The sequence below is a fragment of the Sapajus apella genome, unplaced genomic scaffold (genome assembly GCF_009761245.1).
Source record: "Sapajus apella isolate SASKATOON/1434 unplaced genomic scaffold, GSC_monkey_1.0 scaffold10, whole genome shotgun sequence".
NCBI lineage: Eukaryota > Metazoa > Chordata > Mammalia > Primates > Cebidae > Sapajus > Sapajus apella.
The window spans coordinates 12413175-12434342 of record NW_022436950.1 but is presented as its reverse complement, the minus strand read 5'-3'; the positions used below and the strand labels follow the sequence as shown (position 1 = coordinate 12434342).

The following is a 21168-nucleotide window of genomic DNA, read 5'->3' as shown; positions in this document are numbered from 1 at the left end:
CAGAGGAAGGATATTTAATCCAGACTACAGGGGGAAGGCACTCAGAAAAGCTTCCTCCTTGAATAAACAATGCCTGGCCTGAGTCTTGAAAGATGCATAGGAGTTATCCAGGAAAACAAGAAAAGCAGGGGTATGGGTGGGGTAGAGGAAAGGAGCTTTCTGAGCAACATGACAATGGTAATGGGTGTGTGTGGCAAAAACACAACTCTATTACTGGAGCTGAGATGGGAATGAGGACACCTTGGGAGAAGGCTGGAGGGCTAAGCAAGGGTCAGGTAATGGAGGTCTAGTTTTCTAGACTAAGAAGAGGGAGACATCATTTGTTGATCCAAGAAACACGTACAAAGCAGCTCTGTATGCCCAGAGTTCTCTCTCTACAAGCTGGAATTAATCCTTTAATGAACGGCCTTTTGATGGGGCCATTTACCAACCTTTAAATCTATCCCTGTTACTCTATGCAGCAGCCATTTTGTCCACAAAAACATGGTAGAGAGATCTGTGCTTTGACAATTCATATATAAATACACAACATCTACAGCATAACTCATTTTCTCCTCTACTAACCTCATCAGTGATGCATAATGAGGTTCTTTGCCATAGCTCATTGTTAGGGATCACTTTTAAGCTCTCTTGGTATTTGACTTCCAGAATCTACCTTTAAAAGTTTTCGGGTTTTCCTTTTTTTTGGAAAATGACATATTTGCCCATCTTCAGTCTGTAGGTGTCTCTCATGTTCTCCATGATTCTTTGAAAGCTGCCAATTTGATCCATGGTTATATCTAAAGACAATGGGATGTATAAAACTTGGTTTGGAAATACAGTCTGGTGATTTCATGGTCATTCATAGGCTTCTACACCTACAGTTGAAAGATAATTCTTGATGGATGTCTCAACTGACTTGGTCCCTTTAACAGCTTCCTCCTTGCATGGAACAGCTCCCTCCTGCTGCCAGGAAAAACCCTGGCACCAGGCCCTTTTTCATAGTCAACTTAGCCTCAGGAGAACAGGCAGACATCAGAAGCCAGCAAGTCCTTAACCAGATGGTTCTGTTTTCTCTCTCTCCCTTTTTAACGACACTTTATTAAGCAATCAGATGTCTCCTTCTTTGGTCTTCTTGCTCCAAAGATAGCTGGTTCAAGGCCAGTTTTATTCTTGGCACTTTCATGACCCTGAAAGCCCATTATTCTCAGGTAATAGTATTATCTCAATTCATATGGACAGTATGAAAGTAGATATGGCATATGCTTCAACAAATAGCTCTTTTCAGAAGCCCGGCTCCCTCCTCCCTCCTCCTATGGCTTTGCTTGAGCATCTCCTGGCTACAAAGCCAGTTAATGTGAGCCTCATAAGAAGGGAGTACCTCCTCCCCACTTAGATTATTGCATCTTTGTCAAATATGCCTGTCAAATACTCTCTCGACAACCCCTGTACACTCCCATCCCTGGATACTACTTCTCCTATGACTATGATCAAGAGTAATTTATGGCTCTGCTACTTAGTTAGAATGATGCTTGGGTGCCGTAATTCAACAACGGTTTTGTTGTCTTTACAACAATTACAAATACAGATTATAATTTTCATTGTGGGCCAGGCATGGTGGCTCACTACTATAATCCCAGCACTTTGGGAGGCCAAGGTGGGCAGATAATTTGAGGTCAAGAGTTCGAGACCAGCTGAACCAATATGGCAAAACCCTGTCTCTATTCAAAATACAAAAATTAGCCAGGCGTCATGGTGCATGCCTGCAATCCTATAATCCCAGCTCTTCAAGAGGCTGAGGCCTGAGAATTACTTGAATGTGGGAGGCAGGGATTGCAGCAAGCCAAAATCATGCCACTGCACTCCAGTTTGGGGCACAAAGTGAGACTCTGTCTCAAAAAAAAAAAAAATCATTCTGGCAGCACTGGGTTGCTCTATTTAGGACACAGAATATCTAGTTGTATCCAATACTAAAACAACATACACTACCATTAGAAGGTATGTTTGCTCTTGGGCTTAAGGGAAGCTTTTATTTTACTTTTAAAATGATAGTCCTAAGTAAAGGTTCTAAGTGGCCAGAAGAGTTACAGCCTTGATTGAAAGATAAAAAGGATGTCTGCTAACTTCAGCTTATTCTCACCCAACATAATATTATACCCTATTAGCCTGTTTTAAAAACTGCTATGAATTTAGTGATTTTAAAAATTTGTTTTGGTTCTGCTCCCTTTATTTGAAATATAGGGAGCACCAGGTACTCCAGGTCTTCCAGGCCTCAGAGGTGATCCTGGATTTCAGGGGTTTCCGGGTGTGAAAGGTACTGTTTTTGTGCATTGTTCTTTATATGCAAATACAATAACCTCAATTCATATTTTGGGAAACACAGCGTTTGCTGAAGTACAGACAGCTGGGGGTAGTACAAAGAGGACCTCGATATGAATGAAGACGGAATGATCCACTACACTATTTAAGATTCTTTAAAATAAAGTATTTCTCCAAATCATAGCTCTTTGTAACCTTCTTTTTTCTGTGTAAAAGACTGTGATTGGAAGAGAAATCTTACCACTTTATTAGTTCATATCAAAGCAAATATTCTATAGTACTCAAGAGAATTCCTGACATAATTAACTCTAGGCTCTTAACAAAGCTATAGTAATAAGCTGAGAAAGTAGATAACTATGACAACCAAGCAATATAATTCAGCAGATGGTAAAACAGGTTTCAATGTGACTTCGTATCTTACCTTAAATATCAAATTGGTTTCTGAACTCAAAAAGTGAACTCTTAGCAACATTTCCCCTTCAATGTTAAAATACAAGTTCTTCCTCACAAACTCATTAAGCATGACCTACTGGGTCCCAGTGACATGCCAAAACCCATGTGAACAAAATGAAATTGTAACCCTTGTGACAGAACCCACAGGACAGAGCCTCCAGGCACATGTCTAGCATTTACCCTTAGAGTCAATCATTATCAACCTGAAGAACTAGGAAACCCATTGGTCTAAGTGGAATCACATTGTTTTGTGGTGGTTGTTTCTAGGAGAAAAGGGTAATCCTGGATTTCTAGGATCCATTGGACCTCCAGGACCAATTGGGCCAAAAGGACCACCTGGTAAATAAATTTCCTTACTATTACTCTCAATGAAGAAAGGTAATGCATCCATGAAGCCATATCTTCTTCTTATGTTTATGTCAACAGGTATACGTGGAGACCCTGGCACCCTTCAGATTATCTCCCTTCCAGGAAGCCCAGGGCCACCTGGCTCACCTGGAGAACCAGGGATGCGGGGAGAACCTGGGCCACCAGGGCCACCTGGAAACCTAGGTGTGAGACTGGAAGCATTGACTTGGATCACTAGGAAGTGGTTGAACCAAAATACCTGTAAACTGCTTTGGAAACAGCTGATACAACTTCACAAAAAATGTTGAACATGATGGTAGTGGTTTTTACAATCGGCCTTAGGATTGAGCTTATTTTACCCTTGTCTAACAAATAAAAGACCTTGCAATCTATTGAAAGCTGTTGTACGTAGTATGACTTGAATGAATACACTTTAGGGCAGCATGTTTTAGTTTCTTATTTTTTATTAAGGTAAAGGTATTATGTCTATTTCCTATGACAACTGTCAGTCTTAAGGCTCTATTTCTAAATGATTGTATATACCTGAGTTCTGTGAATTGATACTTTTCTAACACTTTGTACAGCAAAGTATTAGAAAAAAAATATGATTTAGAAATCTTTTCAAAATACTGGTGTTTGGAAATTGAACTACATAAGCATAGCATATTGTAATAGCCTTCTGAATGAAATGATTATGCCTTAAGTTTGTCTGAATCACCAGGTAGATAAAGATATTACTTGTTAATTTGATCAATAACAGGGACATAGTGAATTCTAGAAGAACACAAATCAAAATTGTGGCACAATTTTAAACTGCTACATTTAGTATCCTCATAGTTCATTTTCAAGAGTCTTTTTTCCTGGAAAGTAGGGCTAACAAGTTAGGTGACTAATCATCCTAGCTTCCCCATGACTGAGGATCTTCCCAGGATGCAGGATTTTCATTCCTGTAACTGAGAAAGTCCTGGGTTAATGGGATGGTTGGCCACATTACCCTTCATCCTATATGATAAAATGCAATGCAATGTTGGTTTTTGCCTAGGACCCTGTGGGCCAAGAGGTAAACCAGGCAAGGATGGAAAACCAGGAACTCCTGGACCAGTTGGAGAAAAAGGCAACAAAGGTTCTAAAGGAGAGCAAGGTAAACACCCAGCTTGTTTCTTCACTAAAGAAGTGCTATTTCAACATACAGAGAAGTCTTGTTCAAGCAGGTGACTATACGAGTTAGGTCTTTGAGTTTCTGTTGTTCAGATCAGACCAAAGGCCAGGGATCAAATGTTCATTTGGAATATGAGAATCAATAATTATAGGAACACACTATTTTTCCTAACTCTTAGCTGGTTAGATGGGCTCCAAACTGATGCATAATTTAGCCTGAGGACAAATAGAAATAATAAGTCCTATGGGTGTTCTTCTTTCAAAAAGGTCAATACCTGTTTTTAATAACTTGTAGGAATTGTTACTTAATAATTATTATTTACAGGAGTGGTACATAAGTATGTAGCTAGAAAAATATTACCTTGGTATGAGTAGAAGAGCAACTTAGTATCCTTTTTTAAAAAACCCATTTTTTAAAATGCCATTCTTCATGGTGGCAGGTGCCTGTAATCCCAGCTACTTGGGAGGCTGAGGCAGGGGAATCACTTGAACCCGGGAGGTGGAGGTTGCAGTGAGCCAAGATCACACCACTGCACTCCAACCTGGGTGACAGAGCGAGACTTGGTTTCAGAAAAAAAGCCATTCTTGAATGGAATTCAACAATTCATGTGTGTCCTAAAAAGGAAAAGGGGCCTCTTAAATATAGTGTTTTATTCTGAACATATGCTGTGTCAGTTTGATACCTGGATTAATATCTACCTTCTGCAAATGTTTCAAAGCACTCTTCTGGAAACTATCTTGATGTCCAAATCTTCTATTTTTAGGACTGCTGACTTTGTTAAAGTAAGAAAAATTCTAAATGTGATTTCTAAATTTACTGACATATATTATGCTCAGATCTACCATATTAAAATGATAAAGACTGTAGACTTAAATTTTTAAAAATTCAAATATGTTAATAATATTATAATATTAATTGCATAATTATATATGATTTAGTATTGTCATGGGTGCATAGTAAAGTGCTATTAATCATTCAACTTTCCTTTAATGACCAAGGCTTTAACGTCCTAAGAATGGAACAACAGCAAGAGCAAGGGTACTACAATACAAATTTTGTTGGGAATTAATTAAGAATTAGATAGTTCAATGCTGTGGAGGCCTCACAAGGATGATAAAGGGATCTAAGAGTCAAACTGCATTGGCATAAACTGACAGCCTTGGCCCCTTTCCTGGAGACACAGAAATGCCTTGGCTCTCACATATTTGCATAAAAGCTTACCTACAGTTCCTGCCCTGCTCAGTTAATCACTTTCCAATTCCTGCACAGATGTCAGGAGGCATCATTTGTTTGGGGCCAATTATAGCCCCCTCTAAATGAGGGTTGGGGTTAGGAAAAGAGGAAAATGTGCATCCCCAATATATTAAAACCAAGGCAATTTGGATTTTTCAAGTAAGACATCAGACTAGAGAATTTGGATGTGGCCTATTTTTAATTTAAAGAAATAGCTCCAGGTCCCTAGAGGAGACAAGAGTGGGCAGAATTCAGAGAAAATTGAAAAAAATATATAAATAATATTGGGGCTTTTGCAAATGTTTGTAAAAAGTCCTGACTTCTGAGTCAGGACTAAACTGTGACACTGCCTGACTCCCAAGGGCATGGATGTTTGTGGGCAACAAACATCATTTCCTGTGATGGTGTAGGCCCAAATTCTAACCATCTCTGCTTCCTTAGGACCCTAAAGAACCATGGCCCAAGTCTGGCTGGGGAGGGTGTCAGGGTGCAGTGGCAGCACAAATGGATGGGGGTAAAGAAGAGTACCATAAATAATAGCTGTTTGATGAAAGAAAGGAGAAGGAAGTTCAAGAGGAATGGAAGAGAGGATAGCTCACTGGTCCTCATTTAGAATGTCACAAGTGTGGATTAGACTTCTCCAACTCCATACTCCAAAGTATAGAAAGTTCTTCTCCACAGAGAGAAAAAAGTACAGAAACCATTTACTTTGTTTTTAACTCATACAAATAAAAGAAACTAACCCTTATTACAGTTTAAAAAAAAAAAAGTCTTCTCTTCTTACTTGCCTTACAAATCGATCAAAACTTTCTTGAAGTTTGAACCTTTAAAAAGAACTTTCAATATTTTCTGCAATTGTTTGTTGGAGAAATGATTTGTGAATTCATCAAAACCATAATTTTTTAATTATCTACTTGAATAGACTTGAAATTGTAGATATTTTATTCTTTCCCCATCACACTGTAGGAGGATTCATTCATTTATTCATAAAAAACATACATAAGACCTACCACTGTGCCAGGCCTCACAGAGGAATTGAAATATAAAGACCTCAAAAAACTCATCAGATACACACAAAGATTGATAAGAAGAGGCACTGTGTGATAAACTGCTTAACATTTAATAATAGAGTTTGACCATTTTTATAAGCCACTCTAGGATTTCTTTCAATATTTGGGGTTCAACAGATACACACACACACACATACACACACACACACACACGCGCGTGCATATTTAAATCAGTACTTTGAAAAAACAGGTTTAAAATTTTGTGTTGCAATATTTAGAATGTGTTTTTTGAAGGACCACCTGGATCAGACGGATTACCCGGTTTGAAGGGAAAACCTGGAGACATTGGATCACCTGCAACCTGGACGACGAGAGGCTTTGTCTTCGCCCGACACAGTCAAACCACAGCAATTCCTTCATGTCCAGAAGGGACAGTGCCACTCTACAGTGGGTTTTCTTTTCTTTATGTACAAGGAAATCAACGAGCCCACGGACAAGACCTTGGTAATGCCCCAGTCCTAGTTGCCAGTTGTGTTGTTCCACATGCAGATTGCAAATCTTTATAGCCTAGGATGCTTCCCTCTGAAGTTAAGTGTAAACAACCTTGACTATCTCCTGGCACATTTTAAAGAGAGCAAGTAAAACAACACTGGCCTAATTTTCATTCTGTAATGTAAAATGCTGGAAGCAGCATAGCTTGGGAATGCTAACCTAGCTCCTCCTATTCAACGCAAATAATTTGTCTCTAAAACCCCCAAACCACCTGTCTGTGTTTATCTTTTTGGTGTTTTTCCTCTTTTTTTTGAGACAGGGTCTTACTTTTGTCACCCCGGCTGGAGTGCAGTGGTGCAATCACTGCTCACTAAAGCCTCAATGGGCTCAAGAAATCCTCCCACTTCAGCTTCCCGAGTAGCTAGGACTACAGGCACACACCACTACACCCAGCTAACTTTTTTGATTTTCAGTAGAGACAAAGTCTGGCTGTGTTGCCAAGGCTTGTCTTGAACTCTTGAACTCAAGCAGTTCTCCCTCCTCAGCCTCCCAAAGTGCTGAGATTACAAGCGTGAGCCACCATGCCCAGCCCACCCATCTGCCCTTTAACCTCACAAATAACATCTTTTCTAAACCTTTATCTGGTTATTAGCTATTATGTACATATGAATAAGTGGAAATACTTTGAAGCAAAAACACTGTCCCAACTGACCTATGCTAGCCCCCAAGTTCTAGATCAATTAGAAAGGGCCACAGGAAGTATCAAAGGTGGGAGAAAGAGGATTTGTTTGCCTATCGGATCTTTGATTTCTATCAGTATGAAAACTTTTCAATACTTTGCAGATAACTCTTTTGTGTTGTCTTTGTCTGGTTTTTGCTGCAGGTTATGTTTTAATTAGCTTCTCTCTAGTAATGATGACAAAAATGACTTTAACTTACTGAAAGTGATACTCAGTCTGATGTTTCATTAGGAACTCTTGGCAGCTGCCTGCAGCGATTTACCACAATGCCATTCTTATTCTGCAATATCAATGATGTATGTAATTTCGCCTCTCGAAATGATTATTCATACTGGCTGTCAACACCAGCTCTGATGCCAATGAACATGGCTCCCATTACTGGCAGGGCCCTTGAGCCTTATATAAGCAGGTAAAAATCCAATCCCTTAGTTTTACAATGGGACCAAGTGAATCACTTCCCTTGGAATGTAAGGTGGCACATCGCAGTGCAGAAAGTGGCAATGCCACCAGAGTCTTTGTTTCATATTACAGATGCACTGTCTGTGAAGGTCCTGCGATCGCCATAGCTGTTCACAGTCAAACCACTGACATTCCTCCATGTCCTCATGGCTGGATTTCTCTCTGGAAAGGATTTTCTTTCATCATGGTGAGGAGAAAAGGAACAGGAGGTTTACAGTAAAGACTAACTGTAGAATTTTACACTGTGCTTGGTCACATGTGGTTCCCAGGGTCAATGCTGCCTGGTAGCAGTATGTGCAACATGTTGAATAGACATTTTCTTGAAAATCTACAAATACAGTTTGTTTTTTTTTTTAATTTTGGTAAATAATGGAGTATTAAAAAAGATCTCTCAGGAAAAGATTACCTACAAATTCTATTATGGCATTCAGGTGAATAGTAGCTGCCATTTATTGATAATGGAATGCCTCTTTTTAAATAATTTTTATCTTTTGAGACAGAGTCTCGCTCTGTCACCCCGGCTGGAGTGCAGTGGCTTGATCTTGGCTCACTGCAACCTCCGCCTCCCAGGTTCAACTGATTCTCCTGCCTTAGCCTGACGAGTAGCTGGAATTACAGGCATGCGCCACCACACTGGCCTAATTTTTGTACTTTTTATTTATTTTTATTTTTTAGTAGAGACAGGGTTTCACCATATTGGCCAGGCTCATTTCAAACTCCTGACCTCCAGTGATCTGCCCACCTCAGCCTCCCAAAGTGATGGAATTGCAGGCGTTGAGTCACTGCACTCAGCCTGGAATATCTATTTTTTATGTGATAGCAGCTCTATATACATTCTCTGTAATTTTTATCAAAATGCTGAAATTTCTATCAACTACAGTTTTACAAACAAGAATGAGACAATTTCCCCAAGGTCTTACAACTATTTAGTGGAAAAGACAGGATTTGAACACAGGTCTGTGTGCTCCAAAATCTTTGTGTTCCTTTGACATTCATATGGAGATAAAAGTAAAGAAAAACAGCCTTTTAAAGAAAAAGCTTTCAGATGTAAATGCTAGTGAAGTTTATGGACTGCCCATATATGACTGTGATGATTGTCATAACTGCACACAGGTAGTTATTTCTTTTTCCTTTTTTTCTTGAGACAGAATCTCCCTCTGTCACCCAGGCTGGAGTGCAGTGGCGCCATCTTGGCTCACTGCAATCTCCACCTACTGGCTCACTGCAATTTTGCCTCCTGGGTTCAAGCGATTTTCCGGCCTCAGCCTCCTGAGTAGCTTGGACTACAGGCACATGCCACCACGCCAGCTAATTTTTGTATTTTAACACAGACGTGGTTTCACCATGTTGGCCAGGCTGGCCTCAAACTCCTGACCTCAAGTGATCTGCCCACCTAGGCCTCCCAAAGAGCTGGCATTACAGGCATGAGCCACCGTGCCTGGCCACATAGGTGGTTATTTCTAATCTGTAGCATTGCTTACGATCATTATTCCCCTTCTTTACTCACAGTCACCCACTCATTAAAAAAAAAAAGTACAGAATTGAAAATGTGAACCCCAATGGACAGAGTGTTTATTCAGATTTTTTAAATTGTGGTAGTTCACAAGTGCAGGTTCTGAGGGCGCTGGGCAAGCACTGGCCTCCCCTGGCTCCTGCCTGGAAGAATTCCGAGCCAGCCCATTTCTCGAATGTCATGGAAGAGGAACATGCAACTACTATTCAAATTCCTACAGTTTCTGGCTGGCTTCATTAAACCCAGAAAGAATGTTCAGGTAACTATTCACCATCAAGTTTAATCTGATGACATGATTGCAGAACTATTCAAAGGTTGCCTGTGTTCTTGTGTCAATGAGTAGCCATGATCTTGTACAACTGTGCCAATAAAGACAAAATATGTGTTTGTCATCACTAAACACATTTAACATTTGTGTGTAAATTTATAGTAAATTACTTGATATAACCACCAAATGATCTTCTCATCTGAATTTACTGTATTGAAAGACTTGTGAATAATGTGGATTATTTAAAGGGTAGGAGTAATTTTTATTACAAAAAAGATTATATGTTAGTTTTCATCAAGGCCTATGTTTCTTTAGTGCTGCTGAATATGACTAAAATTATAAAATACTACCATATATACCTTTTTAGAAATATACTTCTTCCATAAAGAGAAATAGTCCTATAACAAATTTCGCACTAAATTTTTTTTTTTTTTTTTTTGGTTTTTTGAGATGGAGTCTTGCTCTGTCGTCACCCAGGCCAGAGTGCAGTGGCACAATCTTCACACACTTCAACTTCCAATTCCCAGGTTTAATTGATTCTCCTGCCTCAGCTTCCCAAGTAGCTGGGATTATAGGCATGTGCCATGATACCCGGCTCATTTTTGTATTTTTAGTAGAGATGGGGTTTCACCATGTTGGCCAGGCCGGTCTCGAACTCCTGACCTCAAGTGATCCTCCCACCTCAGCTTCCCAAAGTGCTGGGATTACAGGCATGAGCCACCACACCCAGCCCTGTAATAAATTTCAAAATAGTGACAATATTCATTAATAAAACTCAAACTCAGCAAGTATTCGCTTTTATGCATAAATCAATGAGATTTTTTTGGTTTGTTTTTATTTCAGAAAGCCTATTCCATCAACTGTGAAAGCTGGAGAATTAGAAAAAATAATAAGTCGCTGTCAGGTGTGCATGAAGAAAAGACAATGAAGCTAAGAAAGACAACAGAACTGCTATTTTTCATCCTAAAGATGGAAGTAATGACAGAGCATGCTTTTATTTAGTATTTTTCTTTACCCAAACAATATTGTTCCATGGTCATTTAGTAAGAAGTTTCAGTTTGTTTCCTCACAGAACAAAGCAGTTCTTTCAAGTCAGTTCTGTGATCTGGGTCTCTAAATCTGTGCTGTGTCAAAGTTCCCTGTGGCAAGGCAGGAACTATTCACAAAATATCACCAAAAACCTATTCCACTTGTATCCAAGGCACTGTCACTATGGTGACTGTATGAAGTTTGAATGCTACAAGTTATGAAATATTTGGTCCACTGGATTCGTACATTTGTCCTCTTCTCTTCCTGTCTTTAAGACTCAGGGAGGCTAAATCAGTGTTTGATTGCCCTGCAAACCCTTTCTGAAACTTCAGACCCTGGGTACGGGGAGAGAAGGAGGGATATGGTATCCTGGAGCATCGGGTATAGAACTGGACTTTCAGACCTGCTGAGCACCGTAAGGCCTGATGGGACATAGAGTTGAACTGAGGTTCATGGATTTTCCAGGACTGTTTCAAACATACCCATGGCGAAGGGCAAAAGGGGGATTCCCTGATGGGATCATAAAACCCTTGGAAATACTGTATGGTTTGTTTTGTTTTTAAAGATTTTTTGCATGTTCGTTTATTGAATTCATTTCACTGCAGCACTAGAGTCTGCTTATATTCAAAGCATATGGCATTTTCCCCCTTAGTGAATTAGCTTTCAAAGGATATTATTATGTACATACTATGAAATATGTATAACTTTAACTTCTCTTTTACCAGCATACCCATAGAAATAACAAGATACTATTTATAAAATGTGCACTTTATCCCCATCCCATAAATGTTGGTACTTACCTTACATAATGGAGCAGTTCAATAATCCATTGAAAGAACTTAAGGCATTTGTTGGTTTATCAGACTCAGAATCTATTTTTTCGTTGCTCTGAATATGTCATCATTCTAGGTTTTACAGATTCATTCCTTTGTTACTTCTCTAATTCTTCCTTTGTTAAAAAAAAAAAAAGCAACACTTTTTGTTATATATTACAAAGCATATTGAAAGAATCCATTGTTTAAAAATCTTAATGTATCAAACTGTATAAATTGGCAGCTGTATGTCTTAAAACTTGCTTTTCAATATGTTGATACATTCCCAAGGTTACTTAATTCAACTTAACAATTATGTTATTCAGCACCAAGCATGTCCCAGACACTGTGCTAACCTACAGAGATGATAAGAGAAAATAGAAACTTGTTTCTGATCTAATATACCAGAAAAAGTGACTCATTGCTATACTAAGAATCTCACATATACAGGTAGCTTCCCTCCCCTCTTGTTTTTTCTTCCTTTTCACTAATTTTCTACTTCATCATGATAATTTAGCAGGCCCAAGTAAAGGTTAAAAATAAGGTCTATGCTTAGGGAAAACCCAAAACTTCTAGTTTCTCTTTAAAAAAGCTAAAAGAAGATAAGGTCTGAATAATTGTAAGAAAACAAGGATCTACAAACATTAAACTAGTGTTATACTTGACAATAACACTATTTGATGAGTCTTAGAGTCCAGACATCAAGAGACAAAGCTTTGAAGATGCTTCTTGATCGACCTAGGTGGAGTTGGTGGTGCCAATGTTTAAATTCAGGCTACTGCTTCAATCTCAATTGCTCTGTAAGTGAAAATGTGGCCCAGAAGACAGTACAGACTATGGCCATGGTTCACATGGTTTATATCCTTCACTGCTCACGTGACTGCTGTCAGGCCATTTTTACATGTAAACTAAGAGATGCAGCATTTCACTTATTTAGATTCACTTAACAAATAAATTTTTCTGCTTTAAAAATGTCTTATTGTTCCAAGCATACTGTGGCGGCATATAGAGCTCGCTAATCTCTACAAACCCTCCGCAGGCCAGTAGTTCTCAAAGTGTGGTCCCTGGAAGAGCAGCATCAGCATCATCTGGGAACTTGTCACAGATGCAGATTCTAGCAACCACTCCAAACCTACAGAATCAGAAACTCTTGGGGGATAGCCTGAAAAATCTGTGTTTTACCAAGCCTGCCACATGATTCTGATGTACTCTAAATACAGAGAAAGACTGTTCTAGACAAATACCCAAGCAACAACTCCACAGGCAGTTACCCGATATGGCTGGCTACAACTGCTCTATCCACGTCTCTTTTTAAAGTTCATACTCACAGGTGAATCGAGGGTCATCTACTTTTACTCATAAGTAAAAGCCTTAGACTGGTGCTAATGTCAAACCACTGGCCTCCACTCAGGCCTCCATCTTCTCATGCCCTCTTATCAGTATTTAACTTCTGAGGAAGACAGAAGTGTTGCTAAAACCTGAAATTCCAATGAAGCCATACGGACTGCTGTTCAGTCATACTTCTAAGACTTTACTGAGAAGAACTTCAGCACTAAATTATAGCTCAGGTGCATTATTGTCCAGAAACTATGAGAGGATTATACAATTAGGAAGATTTAATATTACAGATAAAAGTAAACTGTTCCTTTAAAATTGGGGCTTCAACTTTGGAATTCCAGTGTGTTAAAATAACATTTCTCAGAGGTCTTTCGGCAAGATAAACATTATTAAGTAACTTATTTATAAAAGTATTAAAACAATGCTTACATTTGAATTTGATGGCTAACTTACAAAGACTTTTCTGTGTATCAAATGTAACTTACTGCTACTAAACTTAATTTAATATTTACTCTATAACCAAATGAAATATATTTAAAATATATTGAATATTTTATATTGTTATATCCTGACAAGATTATAATATTTTAATATACTAATATTTCTGTAATTATATCTAAAATATTATTTTATTGTATTGCCTAAGAATAAAAAATTTTTAAATTGAAACTGGTCCTCTTTTTTCAAAATGAAAATCAATTTTTTTTAGGATTGTAAGAACAACGAATGTTCACTGTAAAAAACCAGACAATATGGAAAATACAAAGACGACTATGGCCATGATCTAATCCTCACCCCCATCCAAGATAAGTGATAAATCTATTTTTAAACAAAAATGACATAAAAGGATGCTATTTTATCACCAGGTTTTTAAAAGCTTAATACATAGTGGATAAATTTTCACACCAACAGACAATAATTAATCATCCTTTGCACCACAGTTCATTGTATGGGCTTGTAACCTAAGGCAATGAATCCCCAATGACAGACATTTAGTTATATTATAGACATATTATACCTATGTCACCACGGGTTTGTCCAATCATTTCTTTAGGATAAATTTCTGGAAGGAACACTATAGAGTCAAAGGTCTCACATAATCTTAGGTTTTTGATATATATACAAAAATGCCCTCCAGAAAGGTTTCTAGAATTTTTGGCTGCATCAGCCATGTAATGAAAACACTCATTTCCCTATTAATTTACCAATACTGAATACTGCTGTTTTTTTACATCTTTGCCTATTTCATTGCATTGAGGCAGAATATTTGTCACTTTTAATTAGTGTTTGTTTTTAATTAAAGAAGTATTTTGATAATTGCCTGTTTTCCTGTGAAGGACCTAATCATATCTTTGCTCATTTTTCTATTGAGGTATTTAAGAAGCCTTTACAAATCGCTAAGAAAGGCATATAGATTACAGAAATTACAGGTCATATATTTTCATAAATGTTTCCCATTTATAATACAAATACTCCTTATTCAAGGAAAACAATTCATAAAATTTCAAATGTAGAGAGTTGGTAAAGAAAAAGGTTTTTAATATGCAAAATATAGGCTGGGCACGGTGGCTCGTGCCTGTAATCCCAGCACTTTGGGAGATCAAGGCGGGTAGATCACTTGAGGTCATGAGTTCAAGACCAGCCTGGTCAACATGGTGAAACCCCATCCCTTCTAAAAATACAAAACTTCTCTGGGCGTGGTGGCCGGCACCTGTAATCCTGCTACTAGGGAGGCTGGGGCAGGAGAATGGCTTGAATCCAGGAGGCAAAGGTTGTAGTGAGCCAAGATCATGCCACTACACTCTGGCCTAGGCAACAGAGTAAGACTCTTGTCTTAAAATATATATATATGTAAAATATGAAATATCATAGAGAAGAAACTTTCAGGCTGCATTAAATGACAATAAAGATATAATCAAGGGAAGAAATGGAATGAATAGATGGTGATCCTGGGCAATAATTCTAAGAAGACCAAGATAATTCTAAGAAGACAAAGAAAATTGTTGCTCACATAAATACTTTAGAAACACTGTCACTGTCATAGGTGGGCCAAAATAATCTAATTTGAAAACACTTTGAGTAAAAAAGTACTAATCCATTTCAATGAACTTACTTTATATATATATATATATATATATATATATATATATATATATGCTTTTTTTTATTGCACTTTAGGTTCTGGGGTACACGTGCAGAACATGCAGGATTGTCGCATAGGTACATACATGGCAATATGGTTTGCTGCCTCCATCCCCCCATCACCTATATCTGGCATTTCTCCCCATGTTATCCCTCCCCAACCTCCCTACCCCCTACTGTCCCTCTCCTAGTCCCTCCCAACAGACCCCAGTGTGTGATGCTCCCCTCCCTGTGTCCACGTGTTCTCACTGAACTTACTTTTACTTCAAGTAAGTCAAAGAATGAATGCTGTATTTGGGCACATTCTCTTTCTATTTATAAGCTCATTTGGAAAGAAAAATTTTGATTAGGCCCTCATGCAGGAGACTGACAAAAAAAGTGATTGCCTCCTTCAATTTGTGCCATAGGCATCTAACTCATCTCACCCTAATCCCAGCTCTGACTACTAGAAATTAACAGAAAATCAAACACAGAAGAAAAAGTAATTGGTTTTTAATAATCAGGCTAAACTTAAATATTTAGATAAATATGATCCTTCCTAGGATTTTGCAGACTTCATGCTTCTTCTAAAAATGCTGAACGCTCAAAACCTCTTTAGAATATTGCTTTGGAATTATAATATCTTCGATTCCAATTTTTGAGCCAAACAAGGAGCTAGGTCTCATTATTTTATATCGAAGACCTAGAACATGTTTAACATGTTTGGTTCCACAGCATATACTTAGATGAGCAAGACACAAACCTTGGTCTCAAAAGTGGAGTTTACAATCTGGTAGGGGAAATAAGACAAAAGTATGGATAACTTTAATACTAGACAGAACATGACTAAGTGCTCTAAGGGACCACAAATACTAGTTCGAAAGTTGGAGGCCTCAGGAAAGAATTCATAAAAGAGGGGATATTTTCATTATTCCTTTAAGGGGAGTTAGGAGTTCAAGAAGCAGAAGATGGTCAGAATCAGGGTAGCATTCCAAGTAACAGAATTAGCATAGATGAAGCTAAGTAGTTAGGAATGGATGAGGCAATCTCAGGGAACAATTAACAGTCAAGAATATATGCATATATTTATATACAGACACAGTGGTAAGTAAAGCAGCATGGCAGGAGGTTAAGACCATGTTGGGCAGAGTTTAGAATACCAGGTTGAACTTGTACTTCATTGATTGCCACTAGAGATTCCGTGAAGATTTTGAGCAAAAAAAGTGGAATTATTATATAAACAATAACCTGGAAGATCTAATATTTAATATATGGTACTTATTAGACTATTTTATAGTTTCAAATTTTTTTTTAAAATTGCTGTTATGAACTTTTGGATTGGAAAATAACTACAAAGCATCAATTTCCTTTGAACCTGGGGCTTCATATTTGAGATGTCACAATTTGTAAACACAGGTTCTATGTAGACCCAATGTCTAAGACGAATTAGAGCAAGAAAAATATTGGAAATGGGGGAGGCCAGTTGAAAGGATAACAGCCCAGATGATGGGTGATCATCTAGGAGTAGGAACAAAAAGGACAGATAAAGCAGAGAGCTGGCACTGAAGAGGGAGAATCTAAAGGATGAAAGATACTAGGGAAAATAAACCATTTACCAAAAAGACACATGTTCATCACAGCACTATTCACAATAGCAAAGACACGGAATCAACTAGGTGCCCATCAACGGTGGATTAGATAAAGAAACTGTGGTACCTACACTCCATGGAATACTACACAGCCACAAAAAACGAAAGAAATGATGTCCTTTGCAGCAACATGGATGCAGGTGGACCATTATTCTAAGTGACTTAACACAGGAGGAGCAGATAACCAAACACCACATTTTCTCACTTAGAAGTGGGAGCTAAGCATTGGGTACACATGGACATAAAGACGGCAACAACAGATACTAGGAACTACTAGATGTGGGAGAGGGAGATGGGGGCAAAGGCTGAAAAACCACCTAGTGGGTACTATGCTCACTACCTGAGTGACAAGATCATTCACACCGCAAACTCAGCTTCACACAATATACGCATGTAACAAACCTGCACATTTACCCCTAAAATCTAAAATAAAAGTGGATTAGAAAAAACAAAGGATGGTGTGGCCAGGCGTGGTGGCTCATACCTATACTCCCAGTACTTTCGGAGGCCAAGGTGGGTGGATCACCTGAGGTCAGGAGTTTGAGGCCAGCCTGGCCAACATGGTGAAACCCCATCTCTACTAAAACTATCATGATATATATATATATATTTGCTAGGCATGGTGGCGGGTACCTGTTCTCCCAGCTACTCAGAAGGCTGAGGCAGGAAAACTGCTTGAATCCAGGAGGCAGAGGTTGCAGTGAGCTGAGATCCCTCCATTGCATTCCAGCCTGGGCGACAAAAGTGAAACTCCATCTCAAAAAAAAAAAAAAAAAAGGTGTATGGATAAAGAAATCCCTTATGATAAAGGGTTTACTGCGAAAATTGGCTCATGCAATTGTGGAGACTGAAACATCCCATGATATGCTACTCCACGATATGCAGCTCCACAAGCAGGAGAACCAGGAAAACTGGTAGCATGGCTGAGATCAAGTTTGAAGGCCTGAGAATGTGAGGACCACTGGTGCAAGTCCTGGAGTCCAAAGACTAGAGAATCTGGAGGTCTCATGTTCAAGGGCAAGAGAAGTATTCCAGCTCCAGAAGAGAGAGCAAATTCGCCTTGCCACTGCTTTTTGTTCCATATGGGCCCTCAGCTGATTGAACGGTGCCTGCCCACATTGGTAAGGGTAGATCTTCCTTACTCAGTCCCCTGATTAAACTGTCAATCTCTTCCAGCAACACCCTCACAGGCATACCCAGAAATAAAGCTTTATCAGTGATCTGCGTACCCTTTAATACAGTCAAGCTGACACCTAAAATTAACCATCACATGGGACTTGGGTGACAGTGAAAGATAACTTCAGTACTTTGAATCCTAATGACTAGAAAAATAACGCAGCCATTAATTGAAAAAAAGGAATTCAGGAGGTGGTTTCTGGAGCAAGAAGAAGGAGAAAAAATTTCAGTTGGAAACCCTGCTGGGATCAAAGCTCCAGTGGGACACTTAAGCAGAATTGGCTAGAACTATGCAACAGGGTAAGACTAGATGGATAACTTAGATTTACATAGCACCCTCCCACAAAAGATTTGAGGCAAGCATGGTTGCAAAAATTGTCAATGGTGGATTACATCATAAGACAGAAACGTCCACATTGATGGTGAAAAAAAGGAACATATATTACAATGAATACATATCACTGTATATATACTAAATATAAACATATATTACATGAAATAAATATGCATTACATAAAATGAGGGAGTTCCTAAATAAGGAAGAGAAAACGCCTTTTCTCTGAGAATTATCTACTAGATAGTGTTACGTACTTTGAGGCACAACACTATCTCATTTAATTTAACAAAAACCAAATGATGCAGGAAGATAAAGGACAATGAGGTTTATGGAAGAAGACATTGGGTTTGGTAACTGGATTGCAATCTTCATTTGAAAGTGACTTCAAAATGTTTTGCTTTGAGGGGAGCACAGAATAAAAAACCAAATTGTAAGTAACTAAGAAGTGGAAAGGTTAGCAGAAGCAGGAAGAACATGATTTCTAAAGATTTTAAAGGTTATGATTACAGGTTGGTGCAAAAGTAATTGCGGCTTTTGCCATTGACAGCAATGGCAAACTGCAATTATCTTTGCACTGTTGATGAAAGAAGTCAAACTCTGTAAAATACTTTTAGAGATTTATTCTGAGCCAAATATGAGTGGCCATGGCCCATGACACAGCCTTCAGGAGGTCCTGAGAACATGTGCCCAAGGTAGTTGGGAAATAGCTTGGCTTTACATATTTTAGGGAGGCATGAAACATCAATGAAACACACTTAAGAAATATGTTGATTTGGTTCAGAAAAGTGAGACAACTCCAAGCAGGGGCTTCCAGGCTACATAGGTAAATTTAAATATTTTCTGGTTAAAAATTGGTTGAGTTTATCTGAAGACCTGGGATCAACAGAAAGGAAATGTTCAGGTTAAGATAAAGGATTGTGGAAGCCCAGTTTTATTGTGCAGAGGAAGCTCTCAGCAGACTTGAGAGAGAGAGAGAGAGAGAGAGAGACAGAGACAGAGACAGAGACAGAGGAAGAGAGAGAGAGCAGGCTGGAAAATGTTTCTTAGTGGACCCAAAAAGGTACCTGGCTCTTAGTTGATCATCTGCTAGATGTAGAAAGGAAGGAAAGAAAACTAAGGAGAAAGAGAATTCTCTACAGAATTTGGATTTTTCCCACAAGAGAATTTGAAGGACAAAGGGTATGGCAAGGAAATACATTTTAGGGTAAAACATTTTTATTTTCTTCCTTCTTATGCCAAAGTCAGACTGGAAAGTAAGTCACAATATACAGGGTGAAGTAAAACCCATCTGATGAGAATTTATGGTTTGGAGGGCATGACTCCCCAAATCCCTTAGATAGGAATTTGGGCAAGATAAAAAAAAATCAGAGCTTAGTCTTCAGCACCAACCTAATAGATGATCTCCCAATTTGATCTCTATCTTCCCACAAGGCTTATTGGTCTCTGTAGAGACGTTGCAAGGGTTAAAGGAAGAAGAGAGAAACACGAAAAGCAGCTCAACTGTCAAAGATAGGTTTATTTTGGAGAACAAACCTGAGAGAGGTTTCTGGTCAGTTTTGGTCAGGAACATTCTCTCTTACAGACTAAGAGTACTTAAGGATTTAGGGTGAGAGAGCTTATCACAGGCTTGGAATGTTTCCATGTGGAGAAGTTCATTGCCGGTCGGAATGTCTCTGGTTGGAGAGGAGATTATCTGGGTCTGGCATGTCTCTGGTGGGAGAGGGGTTTATCTTAAGGTTGGAATGTTTCTGGTCAAAGGTGTCATTTGTGGTTTATGGTCATGCTGACATTAGCCATTAGGCTGATGCCCTTTTGGTTGGATTTAGGCGGTTTTTGATCAAGGGGAACTTTAAAATGGCAGTGCTTGTCCAAAAGGGTGATGCGTCAAAATGTGGCACTTTGGCATAAAGATTATTTTCAAGTCAAAGGCACTTAGAACAAAAAAGCAGACACAAAAAGAGCACTGTGACTTTCCTTTTTCCTTCCTGAAAGCAGGAGATAAAACTATGAAAGGTGTCCTCCCTGTACCAGGAGGAAGAGAGATGTTCTCATCACCAGAGACAGGGAGTCAAAGCTGAGATACAGCTGCACAAACTGAGGGATTTTTATTTTCACTTTGTTACACTAACCTTTATCTTCCTAGTCACTTCTGCATTAACTACACTAACCCAAACCTGTTTGTTTTCTCACATTTTCACAATTTACACTTTTTAGCCTTCCCTGGAAAAATGAAGACCTGAAAAACAGTTAGGGTCCAACTGTTAATTTGGGTCTCCATTTTTCTAGGGAAGGCTCCAAAGTACACGTAAAAATTATTAAATAAAATTTATATGCTTTCTCCCTGTTATATGTCTGTGTTTTATGTCAGTGGGGACTAAGCTCTGATTTTATCTCGCTCAAATTCCTACCTACCTGGTCTAGGGAGTCATGCCCTACAATCCATAAATTCTCATCAGATGGGTTTTATTTAACTCTATACATTGTGACTTACTTTCCAATCGACTCTGGCATAACATTATGAGGCAAGAAAGAAAATCAAAATATTTTACCCCGAAACAATGTTTTTTGTTTTTGCCATATCTTGAAATGGCCCTGCAAAGCTGTCCTTTGTTGGGAGAAAAATCTGCATCTGTATAGAATCTCTATTAACATAGCTAGATCATTTTCCTCCAGGTCCTGCCAATCCTAAAGATATTACCTAGGAGTCTAGCACCTTTTAAAGATCTGTATAGG

At 38.6% G+C, this 21168-nt stretch overlaps 1 protein-coding gene across 5 annotated transcripts in view; it reads left to right on the top strand.

Annotated features, from left to right (window-relative positions):
• The window catches only part of COL4A3 (collagen type IV alpha 3 chain), a 146182-nt gene extending 134424 nt beyond the window's left edge, over nt 1–11758 (top strand). For 3 of the 5 annotated variants that reach the window (XM_032277608.1, XM_032277606.1, XM_032277610.1), the window contains 9 exons: nt 2221–2293; nt 3019–3090; nt 3178–3303; nt 4142–4240; nt 6796–7005; nt 7965–8142; nt 8265–8379; nt 9792–9964; nt 10817–11758. In XM_032277608.1, coding sequence (XP_032133499.1) covers nt 2221–2293; nt 3019–3090; nt 3178–3303; nt 4142–4240; nt 6796–7005; nt 7965–8142; nt 8265–8379; nt 9792–9964; nt 10817–10901 — 1131 coding nt within the window. In that variant the 3' untranslated portion in view covers nt 10902–11758. The remainder of the gene's footprint in view (nt 1–2220; nt 2294–3018; nt 3091–3177; nt 3304–4141; nt 4241–6795; nt 7006–7964; nt 8143–8264; nt 8380–9791; nt 9965–10816) is intronic. The other 2 variants (XM_032277607.1, XM_032277609.1) reach the window with 2 other exon arrangements.
• The last annotated feature ends 9410 nt before the right edge of the window (nt 11759–21168 follow it).